This window comes from Sparus aurata, chromosome 13 (assembly GCF_900880675.1).
Source record: "Sparus aurata chromosome 13, fSpaAur1.1, whole genome shotgun sequence".
NCBI classification, from domain to species: domain Eukaryota; kingdom Metazoa; phylum Chordata; class Actinopteri; order Spariformes; family Sparidae; genus Sparus; species Sparus aurata.
In genome coordinates this window covers 14,023,529-14,044,566 of record NC_044199.1, presented here as the reverse complement: position 1 = coordinate 14,044,566, position 21,038 = coordinate 14,023,529, and the positions used below count along the sequence as shown (strand labels likewise).

Genomic DNA, 21,038 nt, shown 5'->3' with positions numbered 1-21,038 from the left:
CTGTCTTCTTGATTTCTAATAATCAATACCTGTATCAGCCTTGAAAAAATGATATCGGTCAATACCTATAATTGATCAAACAGTTAATCAGTTAATTGAGAAAATAATATTGACAACAAACAAACTAGAGAAGTAAAGATTAAGATCATAGGAAGGAAATGTGGACATATATAATATATTTAATCATTTCTTTATTATTTACATACATTTATTATCTTACATTATTACTTATTAATATCATTTTCGATTTGTCTTTTCCCCCATATATTTAATGTTTATTTAAAGGTTATTTTATTTCATTTTCATATATTTTTAAATGGGCTAGTTATTATATTAAAATATAGGTAACTCATATTTACCATCAATGCTTGTCCTGTAATAACGAGTGTGCGTTTATTTTGAAATTGCATGCACTTCCTGTTTCAGTACACATGATAAGACCTATCGGGTGTGACACAGCTCTGTAGTAAATCACAATTATGAATGAACAATTACCAAAAAAAAAAAAAAAAACATGACAAAGTCAAACATATTTTAAAGCAGCTAGCTCATGCTAAAATGCTAATGCTAAACTTGATTAAAAAGCCTAATGTGGGTATAGTAGCTCTCCCTCAAACACATGAAAATAGGTCACCACAAGCTGTGATGTGTTATTATGAAAATCACATGACTTCTCAGATATCCAATCAAAGATCATGTCAAAGCAATCTTATTACTGGAAAACAAAGAAGTGTTTCCGTGTGTGTGTGGAGGGGCATGGATTCTGCAATAACAATTGTTTTTTTTTTCTTTTCTTTTTACATGGTTTTAGTCTTCTAATGACATTAAAGCTGAAGAGCAACATTCTACTCAATAATTGGAGGTGGCTTCAATTCTGTTAATATGGTATGAGGTTGTTGTTTTTTTTTAAAGTGTGGTTTATGTGCACAGAGTGAATTTAAAATAAAGCAATTCAGAAACACATATATCAAATATTTATTGCAATGTATTGTAAAAAACAACAACAAAACCTTCCACTTAATTCACATATCTAATAATACAGCCTGAATAATGTTTTGTTTATTTGTCAGTTAAATGCTTAAAATCCATTATAATCTATCGTTTTTATGGTATTATTTGATTATCCACGCAAAATCCACTCCATTGAACATTGCTCATTTTGCCTTGGGCGTGTCTGACCTGAGGTGTTTTTGTCATGTGCATTAAGTTGACCTTTTTTAACACTCTCAAGTCTCCCATATTTCAAACAAGAGATAGTAAAATCTTCTAAGACAACTTCGCACTTAGAGTACTGACATGTCTACCATCTCTTTTCTGACTTTTGGTTTGTTTAGGACCCACACTGAGATTTTAAAAAGGGTAACGGATGTGGATTTAATGAATCAGCTTCATCTCGCAATATGTTCGAGAAGTCTGTCAGTTAAAAGCATCCGATATTGGCACAATTCACCCTTTTTTGTTCTAGATGTTAAGACGCTTGATTGTACGATTTTCTGGGTAGCCACTGAACGCAACATTTGGCCTAGTGCTTGGAAACAACAGCAGACAGACTCTTGAACTCCTGAAGGAAAAATACAGCTTCTAATTAGAACCACCAGTGATTTATGAGACACGTGATTGTGCTGCATGTTTGTCTTTCATATCAACAACCTGTGATCTCCTTTGTAAACGAACGTTATTCAGACTTTACACTCCTTACACACTTAAACTGGATGCACCGTCGCTTCCTTCAGTAAACATGTTACACACCAAAGAGAGTTTTCTCTTGCTTTCATGCCGCGTAAAGCTGTTTGATAAGGTGGTACTTCACCCAGTCGGGAATTATAGCAGCCTGTCCATCTGCTATAGAGAGCAGGATTACTTTCCTCACTGTTCACTTTTATACCCACAAAAATGTGAACACTCACGGCTGCGGTTTCACAGCAGGACCAGCCTGTATGAATTTTGTGGCCAAGGCGTCCGTGTTTAGGCCCAGTTGGTCAGGGGGCGGTTGACTCATTTGTTCTGGATGTCTAGATCTGCTTATTTATACACTTTTATACATTTTGTACATTTTATATATTACTTTTTTCTATTGCTATTTAATATGTATTTTATCTATCTATCTATCTATCTATCTATCTATCTATCTATCTATCTATCTATCTATCTATCTATCTATCTATCTATCTACATCAGTCTGCATGGCTTACATCAGGAAACACGCCTCCGCCTCTGGATATCTCTCCCTCATATCAGGCTGTAAACAATATCTGTCAATACAACATAAAATAATAATGATTGTGCCCTGCTATTGACTCTCAATATTGAATCTGACTGATTATAAACCAGGGTGATGAGTCATTCCACAGTGTACATAATATTCATGTAAAAGGTACACAAAATTGTTTTTTCTTTTTTTTTTTTTACATTTACTGACAGAATATTATCTCTGATATGTGAGTACATAAAATATCGGAAACTTTAAGACTTTTATTCAAGTACTATTTATATGGGTGATTTTTTACTCATTACCCATTTGTTTAACCAAAACAACATTTTAACACAAAATCTTCAATTTCTCTCAAGTCGCTTTTGTGTACCTTTAACTTCTCTGCTTGAAGCTTGCTACCTCTGTGTTAAAAGTTCTGGCAAACAAAACTGCCTTGCCAGGAGGACGTAATGATGAATCTGGGGCAACAAGACGCTAAATGTCTCCACAATCACTTTTATATTATGTTTTCTTTTATCTATCTGTTGTGAAGATAATCTCTGACCTCCATGCAGAGGAAGGACATAGACGGATAGAAAAGCCTCTTCAGACGTGCAGCTGCTCTCAGATCAGTACAGATCAGGATTAAACTCAGTGCAGCTTTTGTTGATCTGTGGGATTCAACAGGATTGTGGAAAGCAACTTTGTGGCACAACTCACACTCTTTTATTTGTATGCGTGTGTATAACCAAGTTAAATGTGTAATAGATGCAGAATGCAGAGGTTATGTGGTCGACAGAGCTGATAGAAATTTTTAAAATGTTGCTTCTGATTCTAATGAATTAGCTAACAAAGAGAGTCTCACTGATGATAACTGCCCTGTTGTCATAGATTATGAAAGATTTTTTTTTAAATAAGGTAAAATGGAAAAAGGCTGACTCTGATGCATCCAGCTATAAACTGAAATGATTGTATTTCTTCACCTTAAAGTCTCATGTGCTGCTTTGTTGTTCTGTCATTTCAACGTCATCCAATGTAATATATTGTAAGGAACCTTAGACAAGTCTGCAAAAGAGTATATATACCCCTCAGTATATATTCTGGTTGTGAGCGGACAGCAATTACCTGTCTAGGAGTAGATTGAGCTTAATTTGCTCAGTAAGCTTTTGTTGTTTTTTTGCGGTTCTTACAAATTTCTTCAGTATTTGTCACTTGTATTTTGTGGTTTGTTTTAATCAGTCTGGTTTTTGGTTTGTATATGTGGTCGTGCTGTAACAGCAGTTTAAGAAAGGCGAGTATTTAATTTAATTTGACTATACATGTATGCCGCGCACCCGATGTGATCTGTTTTGCTTTGTTTTAAACAAAGAAAGCAATATAACAAGGTAAAAAATAATAATACAATGTCAATATAACATATTACACAATGTGAGGATAAAAAGCGGCATGTTCATGTCGAAATTATTGTGCAATGGTATTGTAATAGATTATAACCCTGTTTGTAGACTGGAAACCTGAGGGAATGGCTTCTGATCAGTTTTATGGGTTTCTGGGAAACATTGTGCGTCATTCACAGTTAGGCATTAATGGTGGATGAAAATCAGATCCTTGACATTGTTCTTAAAGTACTCATTAGGCAGTGGCTCTGTCAGTGTTATCTTATAATACTTGATTGTAGCTGGACCTCCACTGAGGAGGTTATGTTTTAACCTGTGTCTATTTGTTTGTTGGTTTGTCAGCGACATTACACAAAAAATACATAACGAATTTCCACTCAACTTGGATGGAGGATGGGCCTCAGCCCAGATTAGACGCTATTTACTTTAGGTGCGTATATGGATAAAGGGACAGATCCGGGATTCTTTTTTTTCACTTTCTTTAACGTTTAATGACATTTTCATTAATTAGTCAGGAAATAAAGCATGGATCAGGTGTTTAGGTTGCTGGTGTCTGAGCACAAAAGCCATTCTAATTATAGGTGATAAACCAATGTGTAAACAACAGCTTAATGCTGGTAAAGGTAGGTCATTTGAAAGGTAGTGTAGTAGAAGTATAAATAAAATACAATGTTAACTGTAATTACATTTTAGAAATTAAAATGTTTCATTTATTTTTTTCATTTTATCATTACATTTTTAAATTACGGTGTAAATAAATAAAACTATGCCATATCTGAGGTGTAGGTGGATTTCAAATATCTTTTAAAAGATGCCAATTTACTGTAGCTAAACATGAAAAACGGCGCCTGAAAAATGCACTTTTATATTATAATTTGTATGATATCAGACAGAACTGGACAAAGTATTATTGAAATGTACTAAACTCCAGTGTAGCATGGCAGTGACCTATTAATGTAGTGTCCGCTGGAGGTCGCTAAAGCTCCACACTTACAGTCACATCAGTCGACCACAGTAGTTCAGCCAGTGCAGGAATGTAGCTAACCAATTTCTCCGCCTCGCCATGAAAAGACGGTGATTTCAACCGAAAACCAGCAGCCGGGGGAACCATGTCACCCCATAATGTGGTTGACCGATGCAAACTGGTCGCCGTGCTTCTTGTTTGGCTCGGTAAGTGGAGTCAATGCCCTGCTGGGGCAGCTAACGTGTTAGCTAAACTGCTAGCACCAAGAGCGTCAGACTGGCCGAAATACAGGAAGTTCGTTCAATGTGTTCTTCAAAGTAAAGTTATTAATATAATATAAAAGGTACACCACAGTTTGGAAAATGTACCAATGGACGATTTAATGACAAATCACGTAATGTAGCTATTCAGCAACATCGCCGTGATATTTGCTGTGCTACGTATTAGCTGAATATTTTGTTTTGAAATGCATAACAGGAACTGGTGTTTTTACTGTAGCGTACTTTGACGCACTACAAACAAGTGCAGGTGATCCTGTGAGGGTTGTAAACAAGTGGCAGCAAAGCAAGCAAATATCATGGCAAAAATAGTTTAATGTTCAAATATGGAAATATATTCACAAATACAATTACATAGAAGTCTTTATGTGAAGAAAAAAGGTAGTTGCGAATAAAGTTATATCCTATTTGGACGAGTTGTAATAAAAACAAATTTTCCTCTTGGTCCATATTGTCTGTAACTGGAGCATTAGCTTTGGGAATACAACTTTTGGACAGTTAAATCACAATATTTCAGTAACACTTAGATCAGCCTGCATTTGCTTTACAGGTGATGTAATGTTTTTCTTTCTGAAATTGTAAAATGATTCACTGATAAAAAAGCTTTGCACACATTCTTTCCCTGGCTAGCCAATTAGACCTTTGCTCAGGTGTAAGATGGGCGGGCTTTGCTGGGAAATGAACGAGGTCACCAAAGTAGATGGCTGCGTTTCAATGACTTGGCATACTAGCCTAATTATTGAGCCATAAAACCATTTGGTGTGCAATCCAATGCAGTGTGACAGAGATACCAGGATGTACCTCTGCATCCAAAAACGTTTTATTGTATGCCATAAGATGTTTTTATTGTAGACAGCATGTGTTATTGAAAGAAAAACACCGCACCTAGGCAAACAACCATTGACCTATTTCACAAGATGTACCTAGGTTATGTACGACCTTGGATGATCAGTCTCTGATAACAGTACACGTTTATTAAAGTATTTACAAAGTATTTTGGCAGGCATTTCTTTCAGCTATCGACCTAGCCTGTATTTCTACACTCATACAAAACATGATATTAATCCCCTAGGCACTTACCACTACATAAATGACAAAATATTTCATTTCTTCTGAGACTATTGTATCATCCTGTTATTTTAGGCATTCTGTTATTAGAACATGGACTGTTTGTCAGTGTAAAAGATTGGAATAGATTTTGTTTGTTGCATCTTGACACCAAAATAAGCACATTATTAATAATACCTGTAATTCCTTAGAGGACAATTTCTGCCATATTTCTGCTTGGCATCGATTTGCATGCTTACACACAATTACACTTGTTGACTCTAATAAGTGGGATATGTTTACCACCACAAATCCTACATGTTGAGCAGTAACTGCAGCTGTCCTGGTTGTAATGTCTGTTTTGAGATTTCCTGGATTCAAGAGGAAGTGAAAGGATTGTGCAAGAGAGACCGCACTGCTCCTGCTGCTGATTCTCCTACTGCTCGGGCTGTTCTTGCTTCATCATTGTCATACTGTGACTGATGTGTCCCAATGTTAAAATGTTGTCCTGCAATGATATGGATATTTATACTTGCTCAGTTTGTTGACGGAAATTCTTGCATATAAATGGATTTCATTTAACAATTATTTTACAGGGCAGGGCAATATTACCATTTCATGATAATGATAACGCTGATACTTCTTTTCAAGGTCCCTCTGCTGCAGATGAACACACAGGTCGTGCTCATGTAAGTCCTCATGATTCTCGCTGTGATTATGCTTCATCACGTGGCTCAGCAGTGTGTGTCAGACTTAACCTGAACCCCTCTGACTCCCCACAGGCAGCAGAGCGCCAGGAGCCCACTGCATACAGCTCTGTTGGTGAGTGAGGCGATTTCACTGCAGACGGTGTGACATTTTGTCCACAGCAACATTTAGATTTAATTTAAACCATGCCATTAGTGCACACATGAGGTGTTTGAATGAAAAGATCCACCTTCACACCAAAATCTCCCCTCTCTACCTTTTCTGTGTGAGTTTTTCAGGATTGGAGGAGGTTGTGTTCGTGATCCAGAGTCAAAGGAACTCATACCACGCCCGTCGAGGTGAACAGAGGAGGGTGGAGATTCTGCAGCAGGCAGCCGAACTGGGACAGGTAACATCTGACAGGCGATAGCTTCATTGGTTGACACTTTTCCCTCGTAGGGATAATATTCTGGGAGTAAAGATCGTGAGCCTGATCTTTCTTGTATACAGCAGTTTGTGCGTCAACATGTGCATGTAATAATGCAGGCCAGTAAAACGTATTTGTTGAAAAAAGACGTTTTTTATATATATATTTTCAAGTTGAATATTGGATGGATTGCCATGAAATTTGATTCAGACATTCATCTCAGTTCGTCCAACACTTTGGTTTATGGCCAAATACCTGCAGAGCTATTTACGTTCCCATCAACTGTACTTTGTTTTAAGTGCTAATTATCAAATTTTAGCATACATGACATTACTTCATACTTTATTAGTGATTATTATTTTTAATTTCACAATTTTTATTTCGTGTTAGCAACTTTGCAGTTCCATATAGAAAATTAGGAGCAGTTAATATTAGTATACATCAATTGTAGTAAATGGGCTGAGACATAAAACCATCTATATGGTTACTTAAACACATGGCATGTAACTGCTGCTGTCAGGGGCAAAACGATGAAAACAAAAGATGTAGTTTGATGACACCACGAAGTAATGTGTGACTGTGAGAGTCTTTGTTTGCACTGAGAAACGACCACCAGTGCCGAAGAAAAGAAATCTAACGTGACTCAGGTAGAAATATTCACAGATGAGGTAGTAGGAACATTTAGGATGATTTAAGTGCACAACTCCACACATAATATAACAATGGCCTTGTCATTTTGAGATGTCTTATTTGGAAATGCTGATATTTAATTTATTGGCTCCTTCCTCTGTCAATGTTAATTATCGATTAAAATTGCAGGCTAGGGGCATGACCTTTTTTCATATCATAGAAAAGTTTGAGAACCACTAGATTCAATAATAGATGCATGATTTATTGTTCTCAGTGCTTGGGGCACTTTTATTAGCAGCAATACTGTTTATTGTTTGGGAGCAAACTTGTTCCCATTAAAGGCTGAAAAGGGTTGCATCTATGTACATGAAATGTGCTGCACTGGCAATAACACAATTAAGAGGCTGCAGGCAGTTTCAAAGTTAATTTGCTTCAATGACTTTTGAGGTCTTACTTGGTGTTTTGCATCGCTGTGGTATTACACTAGTACCAATAGGTGTCCTCCTTGTCATGGAGCCTTCTCTCACACAGTATATATTTAATAATACATGCCTGCCGAGTAGCTGTGAAAACGAATTTGTTACTAACCACAGTGAAATGAGATGACATATTTATGGACGTGACGGCCCGTAGTAGATTGTTGAACAGAATTGTTAATTTCCCTTTGGTGAGATAGGGTATTGTTAAGTAAAGAGACACTGTTTGATACATCCCAAAACCTCAGTTTCGATCCAGATAACCCTCCCTGACAGGAAAACAGACAGAAGGCAGTCAGCAGGGCTCTGTGGAATTCTACAGTAACATATTAAATTCAATATAAAGTGTCTTAGACTGTTACAAAGGACAGAAGATATTTGAAAACTTTTATTTCCCTCAAGTACAGAAAATGTGAACTGTGTTACATGCTTCAGATATGATTAATTCTTAAGGCATAAAGTATAAAGTTGTTATTGTATTCACAATGGTTTTAGAATGACGATGCTTGGATTTGTGATTCTTGAATTGCATTCATCGTCGTCTCTCTACGAGGGGTGCAAAATGATTTGCAAAATAATCAAAATCACAATATGACAAAGTGCAATATCCAAATTGCAAGAACTGCGATTATTTTATAATGCTAAAATGTGACAATACAGTGTTTTTAATAAAATGTTGTTGTACTGCATGGATGCTCTGGCCTTCAAAGGTTTTTCTCCAGTCCAGATGTAATAAATTGTGTTTGTTTGGAAGAGACCGGGGGAAGGGCCACATCATCATGATTTTACTAGTTTTTCAATGACAATGAAATTTGCCATGGAAAATTGAATCATCCACAATAATCATGAATCATATTGCAATCGCAACATCTGTCAAAATAATTGCAATATCACTATTTGACCATATCGTGCAGCCCTACTCTCAACCTCTGTGTCTCTATCTTTAGTCAGGAGACCTCTGCAGTCACACATCAGAGAATGATTCACCAGCGACATCGCTAGAGCAGTGATTGAATCTGACACGTCTGTGATTGTTTTGATATGAAGCCATGAGGTGGTTTGAGGTGTTTTCACGCACCAATTTCTCCCTGAGAGACAGAAAGAATAATGGAATTAGTGAGAATGTCAAGAAACATCGGTCTAGAGCCGTTGTTATGAAATTAACAAACTCCACTTTGTCATTCATAGCTCATTAAATGACCGTGCATGGCAGCCGCAAGGAGCAGTCACACATTCAGGTGGAAATAGAGATAACAGTACAACAGGTTAAAAAGAAGTAAAGATGGAAATTTCACTTTGATTTACTCCCAAAAAATCCAGCCAGCCAGCTAGCCATCCATCCCCCCCCCCAAAAGTTAATCAATCAATTAAGTGAAAAATAAGGCCCTTATAAACTATTTAAAAGTCTTAAAAAGTTGTTTTCCAAGGTATAACATTTGGTAGCAAATTTGCGTAGCAGAACTTTTTTTCTTATTTTCTACCTAATTAATAATTTTGTCCCCCCTCAAATTTATCTCGTGAAACTTTGGACGGTTGCGACCGAGAATTGATGCAATATTAAAAATGTAATGATACCTTATCTAATAATATATCAGTCACAGGGTGAGGAAGAAAATACACATTTGAGGTGGTGTCTGGAAAGAGCCCTTTGACCACCAGACCTAAATGGTGATTTCTGTCTGTCTCCTGCACCCTGCGGATACACATTTGCGTAACACCAGTTGATCAAGAGACATCTGGACCCGGTTTGATCACTATGTTAAATGTGTGCCCCCATACTCCCCCCCCCCCCACCCCCTGCTGTTCACTCTCTCTAAGAGCAGACCATCTCCTTTTGCATCCCCTTTTGTTTACCTTTTGTTTGAACCTGCCCTTCCTTGTTCTTACTGTATAAAATGCTATTGTTTCATTTGCTCTGGGTCGACTCATCGGCTCAGACCCGCTCTGTGCCTGTCAGTTCACCAGTTTACCGGTATTCTTTGAATAAACACATCACCACAGCAAACTGCTCAACAGGACTTGAATGATTTTCTTCAACAAGGGCTAGTCTTCTACAGAACAAGTTTTATTTAGTTACATAGTTAATTCTCTTGTGCTTTGTTCCTGACCCGTGTTGTATTGATAAAGAGTTACCATTAACCAAGGCTGTTTAGTTGTGTTATCTTAAGATCAATATATAGTAAATGTAAGTTAAAGTATGTCACTGATGTAACTCGAAGTGGTGATGAGGTCTTAAAATGTACGGAATGGGTCTTTAAAAAAGGTCTTAAAAGGTATTAAATATAACTTAAGGATTCCTGCATATACCCTGCTTCCACATCTTTGCACTCCGTGTGCCGCGCTCCGTTCTTTGAGCGTGTGTCTGAGGGAGCAGGTAGAGGGCAGTGAGCGTTTGGAAAATTGTGAAACATATGAGGAGGGGTGATGAGGGTGATGAATGTTGTGTGTTTTATTGACGCTTATTTCTCTTTTCTGAACGACTTTATGCAGAGTTAAAACATAAAGCCTTATTAAGTTAAAAAATGTGTTTCGTAGAGAAAAATAAATCCAGTCACAAAATTCCCCAAATCTTGAGTGACTGGAGCGACCATTTTTCTTTCCCATTTTTTTTTGCAGAAATAGAATTTCTGTCTTTGTTTCTTAGAGAAAAACTAGCCTCTCTCTGGCACTGTTCCACAGTACAATGTGCCACATTGTGTAACAGCAACCCGTTCTCTGTTAATCAAGCGCATCAAAGAACTTTTGGTGGAGGGGATTTATTTTATCGGTTAAAGGCCAATTATAGAATAAAATAGATGATGATGATAATGATAATCTGAAGCCAAATTACTTTCATTGACGTAATAATGTCAGTGTCTGCACACTCTGATACAGCAGATGGGGGTATGCTATGTAAGAGGCCGCCATCTTCGTTAATATTGCATTTAAGTCAAGATGGTGGTTGGGCATGCACAGAAAGAAAACAGATTTTAGGTCAGGTTTAATATCCTCCACTGCAACCAATTGAAATCTGGTTCTGTTTGAGCTTGTTTATTCTGACTGAGATGAGCATTTTTATAATCGTAATATTCGGCTCTGTGTAAACGCAGCTACTGTGACTTGCCGCTCTATACTTGGAGGAGGATACTTGGAGGAGGATGAGGCAGTGGCAGATCCATCCTATAGAGAGAGCACAACTATTGACTCGTGGCATTGGGAGAGAGTAGGCTGCATCCATGAAGTTGCTGTTGGTCGTGTTTATCTATTGGATCCATTGATTTGTTACCCGCTGCATGACCCTGAACAAGTGCAAGTGTGTGTAGAGGATGCTTTAATGGATAGTTAAAGAGAGCTTCACCTCCGCTTCATCCTTTGTTTTGTGTAAAGGAAGGCAGCCACAACGATCAGGATCAGCACTGCGATGATGATTGACCTCATCAACAGATGAGTCCGTGCACCATCAGCATCTAAGGAGCATATAGAGAAAGGAAAGGTGTCATTTTGGAGGACAGCAACAGCTTAAGATGTATTGACCGGCTTGCTCTTGTTGAAAGCCATCTGACTCCAGTTGATATTGATAATAAATATAAAACTTTGAACATTTTTGCCTGTGTGTCCTGTATACAATACTTCTACCTTGAAAAGGTGAGCTAGCCTGAGGCTGAGAAAACTGGCGCCTGTAAAGTCACCACATGTGATGAAGATGCAGATGGTGTAGGCAGAGAAATTGCGGCTAATATACATCTGTACTTTTTCAAGGGTAACTTGCCTGTGCAGCACTAAACCCTTATTTTCTACTTTGAAACAGTTTACTCCGAGCTGAGCAAATATAATGCATTACTGATCATCAGATTCTGTCCTTGAAATGTTGTCTTCATTGGACGTAAGCATTTGTCGACATGGATGAATTAAATGTGAAACATTAAGTCATTATTACCTTCAATGTCAGGGATATTTCCCGTAATGCTTCCCAGGGTGCTGGGGTTCTCTGGTAATGTTGAGGAAGTGACCTCTGGATGCACTGTATGTTGTGTGGACTGAGTCGTCATCTCCCATGTTGATCTTGCTGCGACCGAAGTGGACATGTTTAAAGTGTGAGACAGGGTTTTCTGACAGATAATTGGACTTGTTGAAGTGATTGTGAAGTGTCGTGTTGGAAGCTGGTTGTTAGTTTATTACCGCAGACTCCATTTCTAAACTAGCGTTAGCTACTGCTGCTTTCTGTTAGCAGAGCAGAGAGAGGCGCTGAGATGATGTACTCGAGACTGTTCTTAGAACATCCAACCTGAAATCTTCACAAAGAAGTCCACGGTTCAGCAGCTGTAAACAACTGTGCGAGACAGGGAAGCTCTCATTGTTCATGTCCCGTTACAATCCCCTCACTTGTGCGGCCAGTTAACATCTGTGCACCGATAGGTTGCAATCTTGTGATGATCGAGAGGCATTGTGCAATGATGCAATGAAATCATGGCTGGTTGCTTTGGAATCCTTTACATCTCCATCTTTCCCTTCTGCTATGTAATGTAAAAACTGAGTGATCTTCACGCTAATAACAAAAGTCAAGTATCAGATCTGTGTCCAGTGAGGTTTATTAAGTCATTCAGTCTCTCGGGCCCTCCGTTAGATTGTAAATCCTGCCCTGTGGGAATGCTGAAAGTGAGTGCGACACAAAGAGAGGAAGTAGCAGTGAGGAAATGAAGCTCACCTGTATGTAAGCTAGTGGTTGTCCTTAGCACTGAGATGGTAAATGTTTTGTGCAGACTTTTTTTCCCTGTGTTGACAGTCAGTGTGTAAGCCCCTCCGTGAGCATCAGTCACCCACGAGAGCTCCAGAGATGCGTTCTCTGACAGCAGTTTCTTGTTCTAGGGCAAAACAAGATTATGTAGCACATGAATACCTTTCAAATTGAAGGAGGATTTGATGTCAGAAGTAATCAGTTGTCCCGTACCTTTGTCCACCTGTACTGCACGTTCGGGAGCGCTGTGCAGCTAATGGTCACATTTTCTCCAACATGGACCTCAAGAGTGCTGTTCGCATCACAGATTATTAACCCAAAATCAACATCTAAAAGACAGAAAATGTCATTAATTCGGATTGACAACCCAAAGACTGCTGTTAGCAGGGCTGCAGATAACAGGCTTTTCATTACTGATTAATCTTCAAAGTATTTTCAAGACCTATTGTGTAGTTTGTGTAAAAGAATCAAAAGATGTGATGGCAATTCTTCACAGTTTCCCAGAGCTTACATCTTAGTCTTGCTTCTTCTGTCTAATTTGCAGTCCAAAAAAAGCTCTTACCGTTGATATGTTGTTTACAATTACTTCTTTTTTGCTCAGAAGTAAATAACAACTGTGGCTGGCAGAGGACCAGCGCTCTGATTTAACCCTTGTGCCTTCCTCGGGCATTTTCGTACATTTTTCTCAACTTTTTTTTTTGATTTAGCGATCATTTTGGCTGTGTTACAGCTTGTGGCATGGATTTTTGTAGGAACTCTTCTTTTTAGTCAAATTTTTGAAATCCAGTGTCTTTTACTCTTACATGTCTTTTATTTTCCTGTAATGCATTTTGCACCCTCTAACCACCTTCGTGGCAAAAATGTACACACAAAATCTGCCATAAAATACTCATACATCAATATTTTTTTCTGCTTTTTTTTTTTACCTTGAATCCCTTAACTAACTTGTTTCCTGATCAAAATGATCACATATTCAATAATTTTCAGGATTTTAACCCTTTAAATGCCAGTTTTATTATTTGAATTACTAATTATTTATTTTAAAAAAAACACAAAAAATGTATTATTTTCCATATAATAAGTAGTAGGCTGATGGGGCTTTGGTGGTGATTAGAGTCTTTGATATATCAAAGATTACCAACAAAATTGATTTGATTGCATTAGTATATTTTATGTAGTAACAGATACTCCCTCTAACCACCTTTGTGGCAAAAAATGCCCCATTGACTTCCATTAAAACCACATTTTTTAATCTCACTACCATTACAGTATAAAACCATGAATTCTGTAATGTCAGCATGCCATTTTGAAGAAAAGTAGTGATATTTAACATTTTTGTTGTATTTCACCAGATTCGACCATTTTCCCATTGTAGGCCGATGCATGAAATTCTTGTATTTTTGCCAGTTATATTATGGAGCCGGGTGACTACCAGGGCCCTGTGTGTGTGTGTGTGTGTGTGTGTGTGTGTGTGTGTGTGTGTGTGTGTGTGTGTGTGTGTGTGTGTGTGCATGTTGTGTGTGTGTGTGTGTGTGTGTGTGTCTGTCTGTGTGTGTGTGTGAGATAGAAAGTGAGAGAGTGAGTGTGTGTGTGTGTGTGTGTGTGTGTGTGAGAATCTGTAAGCATGCACTGATCACTTCAGCGGTGAAAAAAGGTCATCTTTTGAGGAATGTGTTTCATGTGTCTTTGAAAAGGTGCTTGAGTGAAAACATGCCTTTGCTGTTCTCAAAAACAAAGCAAAAACAACGGTTAGTGTGTTTATGCACCTGGCTGCTTTCACAGCCAAAGATAAACATGCAACTTGTCTGAGGGGTCATTTCATTAGTGAGCAGAGAGGGTGCAAAAATGAAAAGGCATTTCAGAAGAGAAGAGGCATTAGAAATGGTCATGCAGCCTTTATCTGACAGCGAGCTGCAGGATTCATCAGGGGAAACCACGATCTTCGAGGGGGAGTCTGACACAGAAGGCTCACTGGAGTCTTCCACGTCTGTGAGTGCCTCTGACCCATCCTCTGAGAGTGAAGCGGGCACTGAGGATCCTGTCCATCCTAAAAGTCAGTCGACGGGCAAGTGTGGTCTCCATCTCATGCTGAGACTCTGTGCTACATGCAGGCACCCACCGGCATGATGCCAGGGCCCATGGGAGATGCAATATCAAGAATCCATAATGTAGCATCATCTTTTGACCTTTTCTTCACTCCTGACCTGATCCAGCTCATTTTGCAAATGACAAACTTATACGGGAGGCATTCAGTGTCAGGATGGAGTGACGTGGATGCCCAAGAGATTCGGGCATACATGAGACTTCTCATCCTGACAGCGCCATTGACCAGCTCCACTAGAAGGAGAGGTGTGTGCTGGTTGTGCAGAGGCCTGAAAAAGAGGTCTTCCACCACCAAGTGTGCATTTGTAGGGAACACTAGGTCACAGGCTGCAGGACCACACACACACACACACACACACACACACACACTTTGAGACCTCCTTTCTGTCCAGAAGAGGAAGAAGAAACAATAACTTTGATATTTCAATAGCAGCTGTAAACTTGTATTTCATTTAACCCTCAGATTACACACACACACACACACACACACACACACACACACACACACACACACACACAGTATCCATGCATCTGTTTCTCTCAAACACACACACACACACACACACACGTCGTATATTCAATGCCTGGATATTTCTGTTTATATTTCATATTTTGTTCATATTTCATATGTTCTATTTTGTTTTTTGTTGTCTAAATTTCCAAAGTTGTTGCAGTTTGCACAATAAGAGTTCACACTGATGAATCAGATGTTGATTTAAAAACATTTCACACACACACACACACACACACAGGGCCCTGGTAGTCACCCGGCTCCATAATATAACTGGCAAAAATACAAGAATTTCATGCATCGGCCTACAATGGGAAAATGGTTCAATCTGGTGAAATACATCAAAAATGTCAAATATAACTACTTTTCTTCAAAATGGCATGCTGACATTACAGAATGCATGGTTTTATACTGTAATGGTAGTGCGATTAAAAAATGTGGTTTTAATGGAAGTCAATGGGGCATTTTTTGCCACGAAGGTGGTTAGAGGGAGTATTTGTTACTACATAAAATATACTAATGCAATCAAATCAATTTTGTTGGTAATCTTTGATATATCAAAGACTCTAATCACATATAATATAACTAGCATTTAAAGGGTTAAAATCCTGAAAATTAATGAATATTTGATTATTTTGATCAGGGAACAAGTTGATTAAGGGATTCAAGCAAAAAAAGCAGAAAAAAATATTGATGTATGAGGATTTTATGGCAGATTTTGTGTGTGTACATTTTTGCCACGAAGGTGGTTAGCGGGAGTATTTGTTACTACATAAAAAATACTGATGCAATCAAATCAATTTTGTTGGTAATCTTTGACATATCCAAGACTCTAATCACCACCAAAGCCCCATAAGGCTACTACTTATTATATAGAAAATAATACATTTTTTGTGTTTTTTAAAAAAAATATAATTGATAATTCAAATAATCAAACTGGCATTTAAAGGGTTAAAATCCTGAAAACTATTAAATATTTGATCATTTTGATCAGGGAACAAGTTGGTTAAGGGATTCAAGCAAAAAAAAAAGCAGAAAAAAATATTGATGTATGAGGATTTTATGGCAGATTTTGTGCGTGTACATTTTTGCCACGAAGGTGGTTAGAGGAAGTTTTTTTAAGGAAGGCACAAGGGTTAATCAGAAGCAGCAAGAAGTATTTGAAATAGAGTGCCGCAGGAATGACAAATAAAAGGGAAACGAGCTCTGTGTAAAACACAAGTTCATGATATTTAGACATTTTGATCAGCAAAAAAATCTTCACAGATCACACACGATTCATTGGACGTGAGCATTTGTCGACATGGATGAATTAAATGTGAAATATTAAGTCATTATTACCTTCAATGTCAGGGATATTTCCCGTAATGCTTCCCAGGGTGCTGGGGTTCTCTGGTAATGTTGAGGAAGTGACCTCTGGATGCACTGTATGTTGTGTGGACTGAGTCGTCATCTCCCATGTTGATCTTGCTGCGACCGAAGTGGACATGTTTAAAGTGTGAGACAGGGTTTTCTGACAGATAATTGGACTTGTTGAAGTGATTGTGAAGTGTCGTGTTGGAAGCTGGTTGTTAGTTTATTACCGCAGACTCCATTTCTAAACTAGCGTTAGCTACTGCTGCTTTCTGTTAGCAGAGCAGAGAGAGGCGCTGAGATGAGGTACTCGAGACTGTTCTTAGAACATCCAACCTGAAATCTTCACAAAGAAGTCCACAGTCCAGCAGCTGTAAACAACTGTGCGAGACAGGGAAGCTCTCATTGTTCATGTCACGTTACAATCCACTCACTTGTGCGGCCAGTTAACATCTGTGCACCGATAGGTTGCAATCTTGTGATGATCGAGAGGCATTGTGCAATGATGCAATGAAATCATGGCTGGTTGCTTTGGAATCCTTTACATCTCCATCTTTCCCTTCTGCTATGTAATGTAAAAACTGAGTGATCTTCACACTAATAACAAAAGTCAAGTATCAGATCTGTGTCCAGTGAGGTTTATTAAGTCATTCAGTCTCTCGGGCCCTCCGTTAGATTGTAAATCCGGCCCTGTGGGAATGCTGAAAGTGAGTGCGACACAAAGAGAGGAAGTAGCAGTGAGGAAATGAAGCTCACCTGTATGTAAGCTAGTGGTTGTCCTTAGCACTGAGATGGTAAATGTTTTGTGCAGACTTTTTTTCCCTGTGTTGACAGTCAGTGTGTAAGCCCCTCCGTGAGCATCAGTCACCCACGAGAGCTCCAGAGATGCGTTCTCTGACAGCAGTTTCTTGTTCTAGGGCAAAACAAGATTATGTAGCACATGAATACCTTTCAAATTGAAGGAGGATTTGATGTCAGAAGTAATCAGTTGTCCCGTACCTTGGTCCACCTGTACTGCACGTTCGGGAGTGCTGTGCAGCTAATGGTCACATTTTCTCCAACATGGACCTCAAGAGTGCTGTTCGCATCACAGATTATTAACCCAAAATCAACATCTAAAAGACAGAAAATTTCATTAATTCGGATTGACAACCCAAAGACTGCTGTTAGCAGGGCTGCAGATAACAGGCTTTTCATTACTGATTAATCTTCAAAGTATTTTCAAGACCTATTGTGTAGTTTGTGTAAAAGAATCAAAAGATGTGATGGCAATTCTTCACAATTTCCCAGAGCTTACATCTTAGTCTTGCTTCTTCTGTCCAATTTGCAGTCCAAAAAAAGTTCTTACCGTTGATATGTTGTTTACAATTACTTCTTTTTTGCTCAGAAGTAAATAACAACTGTGGTTGGCAGAGGACCAGCTGATTTAATCAGAAGCAGCAAGAAGTATTTGAAATAGAGTGCCGCAGGAATGACAAATAAAAGGGAAAAAGAGCTCTGTGTAAAACACAAGTTCATGATATTTAGACATTTTGATCAGCAAAAAAATCTTCACAGATCACACACGATTTGTGGAGCGTAAATAAAATCCTCACAAGTAAAAAGCCAGTGTTAGGCTTTTGGCAAACTACACTGCAGTTGCATTACTGCAATGTCGACAACACCCAGAATCTTATTACAGTAGAGTAGCCTCATTTTGCTAAAAATTGACTAATGTATGAATTGTACATTTACAGACCGAACTATTCACAACTAAAGTCCACCGGTAAAAACAGACTGGTGACGAGATTTAATGTCCCCGTTGACCCCTGTTGCCTCATTGAGCCACTTATTAGTAACACCGTTTTCTGATAAAAGTAAATGCTTTATAATTCAAACTGGTGTAATTACTGTCATTGACTAAAACGTGGAAGTCTCTTAAGCTTGCATTAACCACAGATCTTATTTCAGACTTTGAAAATAAAAAAACCCATTAAAAAGACTCAGACTTTTGCGACAAGTGAACTGGAAGGTTTGGTTTTATGGTTTTAGGAATCGTTCCTACAGCACTCTACGGACAATTAGATAGAAGAGTTACTGCACATCATCCAAATGTTAAATTCTGTGCAGACTGCAGAATCTGGTTGGAGAAAGAAGGAATGGCTCTGCATGTCTTTGCCTCCATCTTACCTTTGATCTCCAGTTGTGTTTCACTCCTGATGGCGCCCAGAGGAAAGGTTGCGATGTCACAAATATAGACACCACTGTCCCATTTTGACACCCCAGGAAGGTGTAGGTAGGAGCCCAATGTCTCGTTCTCAATCTGCATGCTGATGTTAGGCCAAAATAGATGTACTCCATAACTTGAACTGTACACAGCCAGCTTTGTGATCTCATTTATATTCTTACTCCATTCAATACAGACAAGCTTGAGATCAGAATGGCCATGTACAGTACAGGGTAGTACAACATCCTGGCCCACCACTGCCTCCATCTTTTCATAATGGAACACCTCAACATCCTGTAACCCTGTCAAGCAAAAAATCAGGTAACATACGATATAAGAAATGTCGATATTACTGAGGCAGCTTGTCACATCAGAAGCCAATACACATTTCAAAACCATGGTGAATATTCCCATCTTTGCCGGTATATGAGCAACCAGCAGGTGTGGTCCAGGATTACCTTGTATAATGGAGGTGAGGAGCAGGAGATAGAAGGCCGTTCCCGGTGCACTTTTAGCCATATCTAATCTGTTGAAAGAATCAGCAAAGACTACAACAGTTCACCGTCGACTGAGCTAAGCGTCGGGCAGAGACTGTGAGACAGCTATTTTCCTGTTTTCACAGGAAACCACAGGATCATCAGTTAGACATCACATCACGTGAAAAAGCCTGTGGTGCAAAGCAGATTTGTAATAGAAAATTTTCATCCCAACTCGAAGTTGGGATGAAAATTTGCATTCATTCTCACTCTGACCAGGACAAGCCCCACATATTTTACGGTGCAGCAGTAACAAAGGCCAGACGTAGTAATAATATAATAATAATAAATGCACTGAAATCGTCATATCAAGCTGCAAGCAGGATGCTTGTCACATCTATGTCACAATGAAATAAAATAATGCATGACTGAAGTGATGGACACAATGTTTGAAGGCAAACAAAAAGAGGAAATATTCAACTATGTATTTTAATTTATGTTAAAATGGAAATTACATTTTATTTTAGTTCGTATTTTGTTGTTTAGAATGAAAAGGACATTTTGTTTTGAATATTACAGTATTATTGCATGTGGCCTGACCGACCTCAATACATGGACCTTTGAGTCATTGAAAAAAATCTTTGTGGCCCTTTAAGATTTGTATTTGAGTACCCCTGATCTACACAGTGCCAACCAAGACTTAACAGATTGAATTAATTCTCTCTTGAGTAAACTTCACTTTTTTAAGTCACTTGAGCTATTTATGTAAACTAGTGCAGTGCCCATAGGAAGTATGTTTTCCTAAAAAAGTGGGAGATTAAGTAGCGTTTTCATGGATGGCCAAATGAGGCTGTGTTTGAAGGTGGGATGTCAGGGATATGATTGGCCGTTTTTGACTACTTTTGATTTTACCATTATATTTCACCTTAAAAACGATTTACCTTGCCTTGTTTGGTATCATTATTTTCAGCACACCCTCACATGTGTGACTGTACAGTTATTGTTTCATTTTGACAAACTGTATTAACAAAATGGACCTAAAATCACAAAAAAACATAAAATCAGAGTAGGAAAAATTTAGATTTTTTTCTGTGAAAACCACAAATATGTTTAATAAACCCTTTTTATTAGTTACAATGCAAATATAAATTGTTGTTTGCTAAATTTGTGCATACGTTTTTGAAATTTACAAAGTTATATATGTAACTATTTACATTTAAATGCAGGCAATGCCTCAGGCTCAGGCCTCCTTCAGCTCTCCTGCCTTCTTCACATTCAGCAGTTGTTTTGGCTCACAACACAAAAAAACGATTACACTACACACTAAACACACTACACCAAAAGCTGCATAACACACTAATTATACACTCCAAACACGCAATATGTCACAAATCTCTCAACTCTCAAAACTCGCTGTCTCTATCATTGTCACTGCTGCTGTCAGTCTTTCGCCGCCGTCCCTCCCACAACTTCGTCGTTCCTCAACAACCAAATCACGTGTTTTGCCATATCATTTTGTGATTGGTTGGTGTGGTGCCTTTTTCCACCAATAGGAATGTGTTTTTTTTGCTTGAAAAC

General features: G+C 38.3%; 2 protein-coding genes across 3 annotated transcripts in view; one reads left to right on the top strand and one right to left on the bottom strand.

Moving 5' to 3' along the window:
• Positions 1-4,463: 4,463 nt before the first annotated feature.
• Positions 4,464-21,038, top strand: part of b3glctb (beta 3-glucosyltransferase b) — a 33,107-nt gene continuing 16,532 nt past the window's right edge. The window contains exons 1-4 of the mRNA XM_030438319.1: positions 4,464-4,758; positions 6,529-6,566; positions 6,660-6,699; positions 6,864-6,973. Of these exons, the coding sequence (XP_030294179.1) occupies positions 4,698-4,758; positions 6,529-6,566; positions 6,660-6,699; positions 6,864-6,973 (249 nt within the window). The 5' untranslated portion in view covers positions 4,464-4,697. The remainder of the gene's footprint in view (positions 4,759-6,528; positions 6,567-6,659; positions 6,700-6,863; positions 6,974-21,038) is intronic.
• On the bottom strand, positions 8,473-19,596 carry LOC115594322 (nectin-3-like protein). Of its 2 annotated transcripts, none has more exons than XM_030438320.1 (10): positions 19,443-19,596; positions 18,948-19,286; positions 17,778-17,893; positions 17,535-17,691; positions 16,767-16,895; positions 13,025-13,140; positions 12,782-12,938; positions 12,014-12,142; positions 11,435-11,543; positions 8,473-9,185 (listed from the first exon to the last, which is right to left on the bottom strand). In XM_030438320.1, the coding sequence occupies exons 1-10, from the start codon at positions 19,501-19,503 to the stop codon at positions 9,062-9,064; spliced, it is 1,437 nt and encodes a 478-aa protein (XP_030294180.1). In that variant the 5' UTR covers positions 19,504-19,596; the 3' UTR covers positions 8,473-9,061. The 2 variants fall into 2 exon arrangements, with proteins under 2 accessions (XP_030294180.1, XP_030294181.1); XM_030438321.1 differs by lacking the exon at positions 8,473-9,185 and adding an exon at positions 11,177-11,256.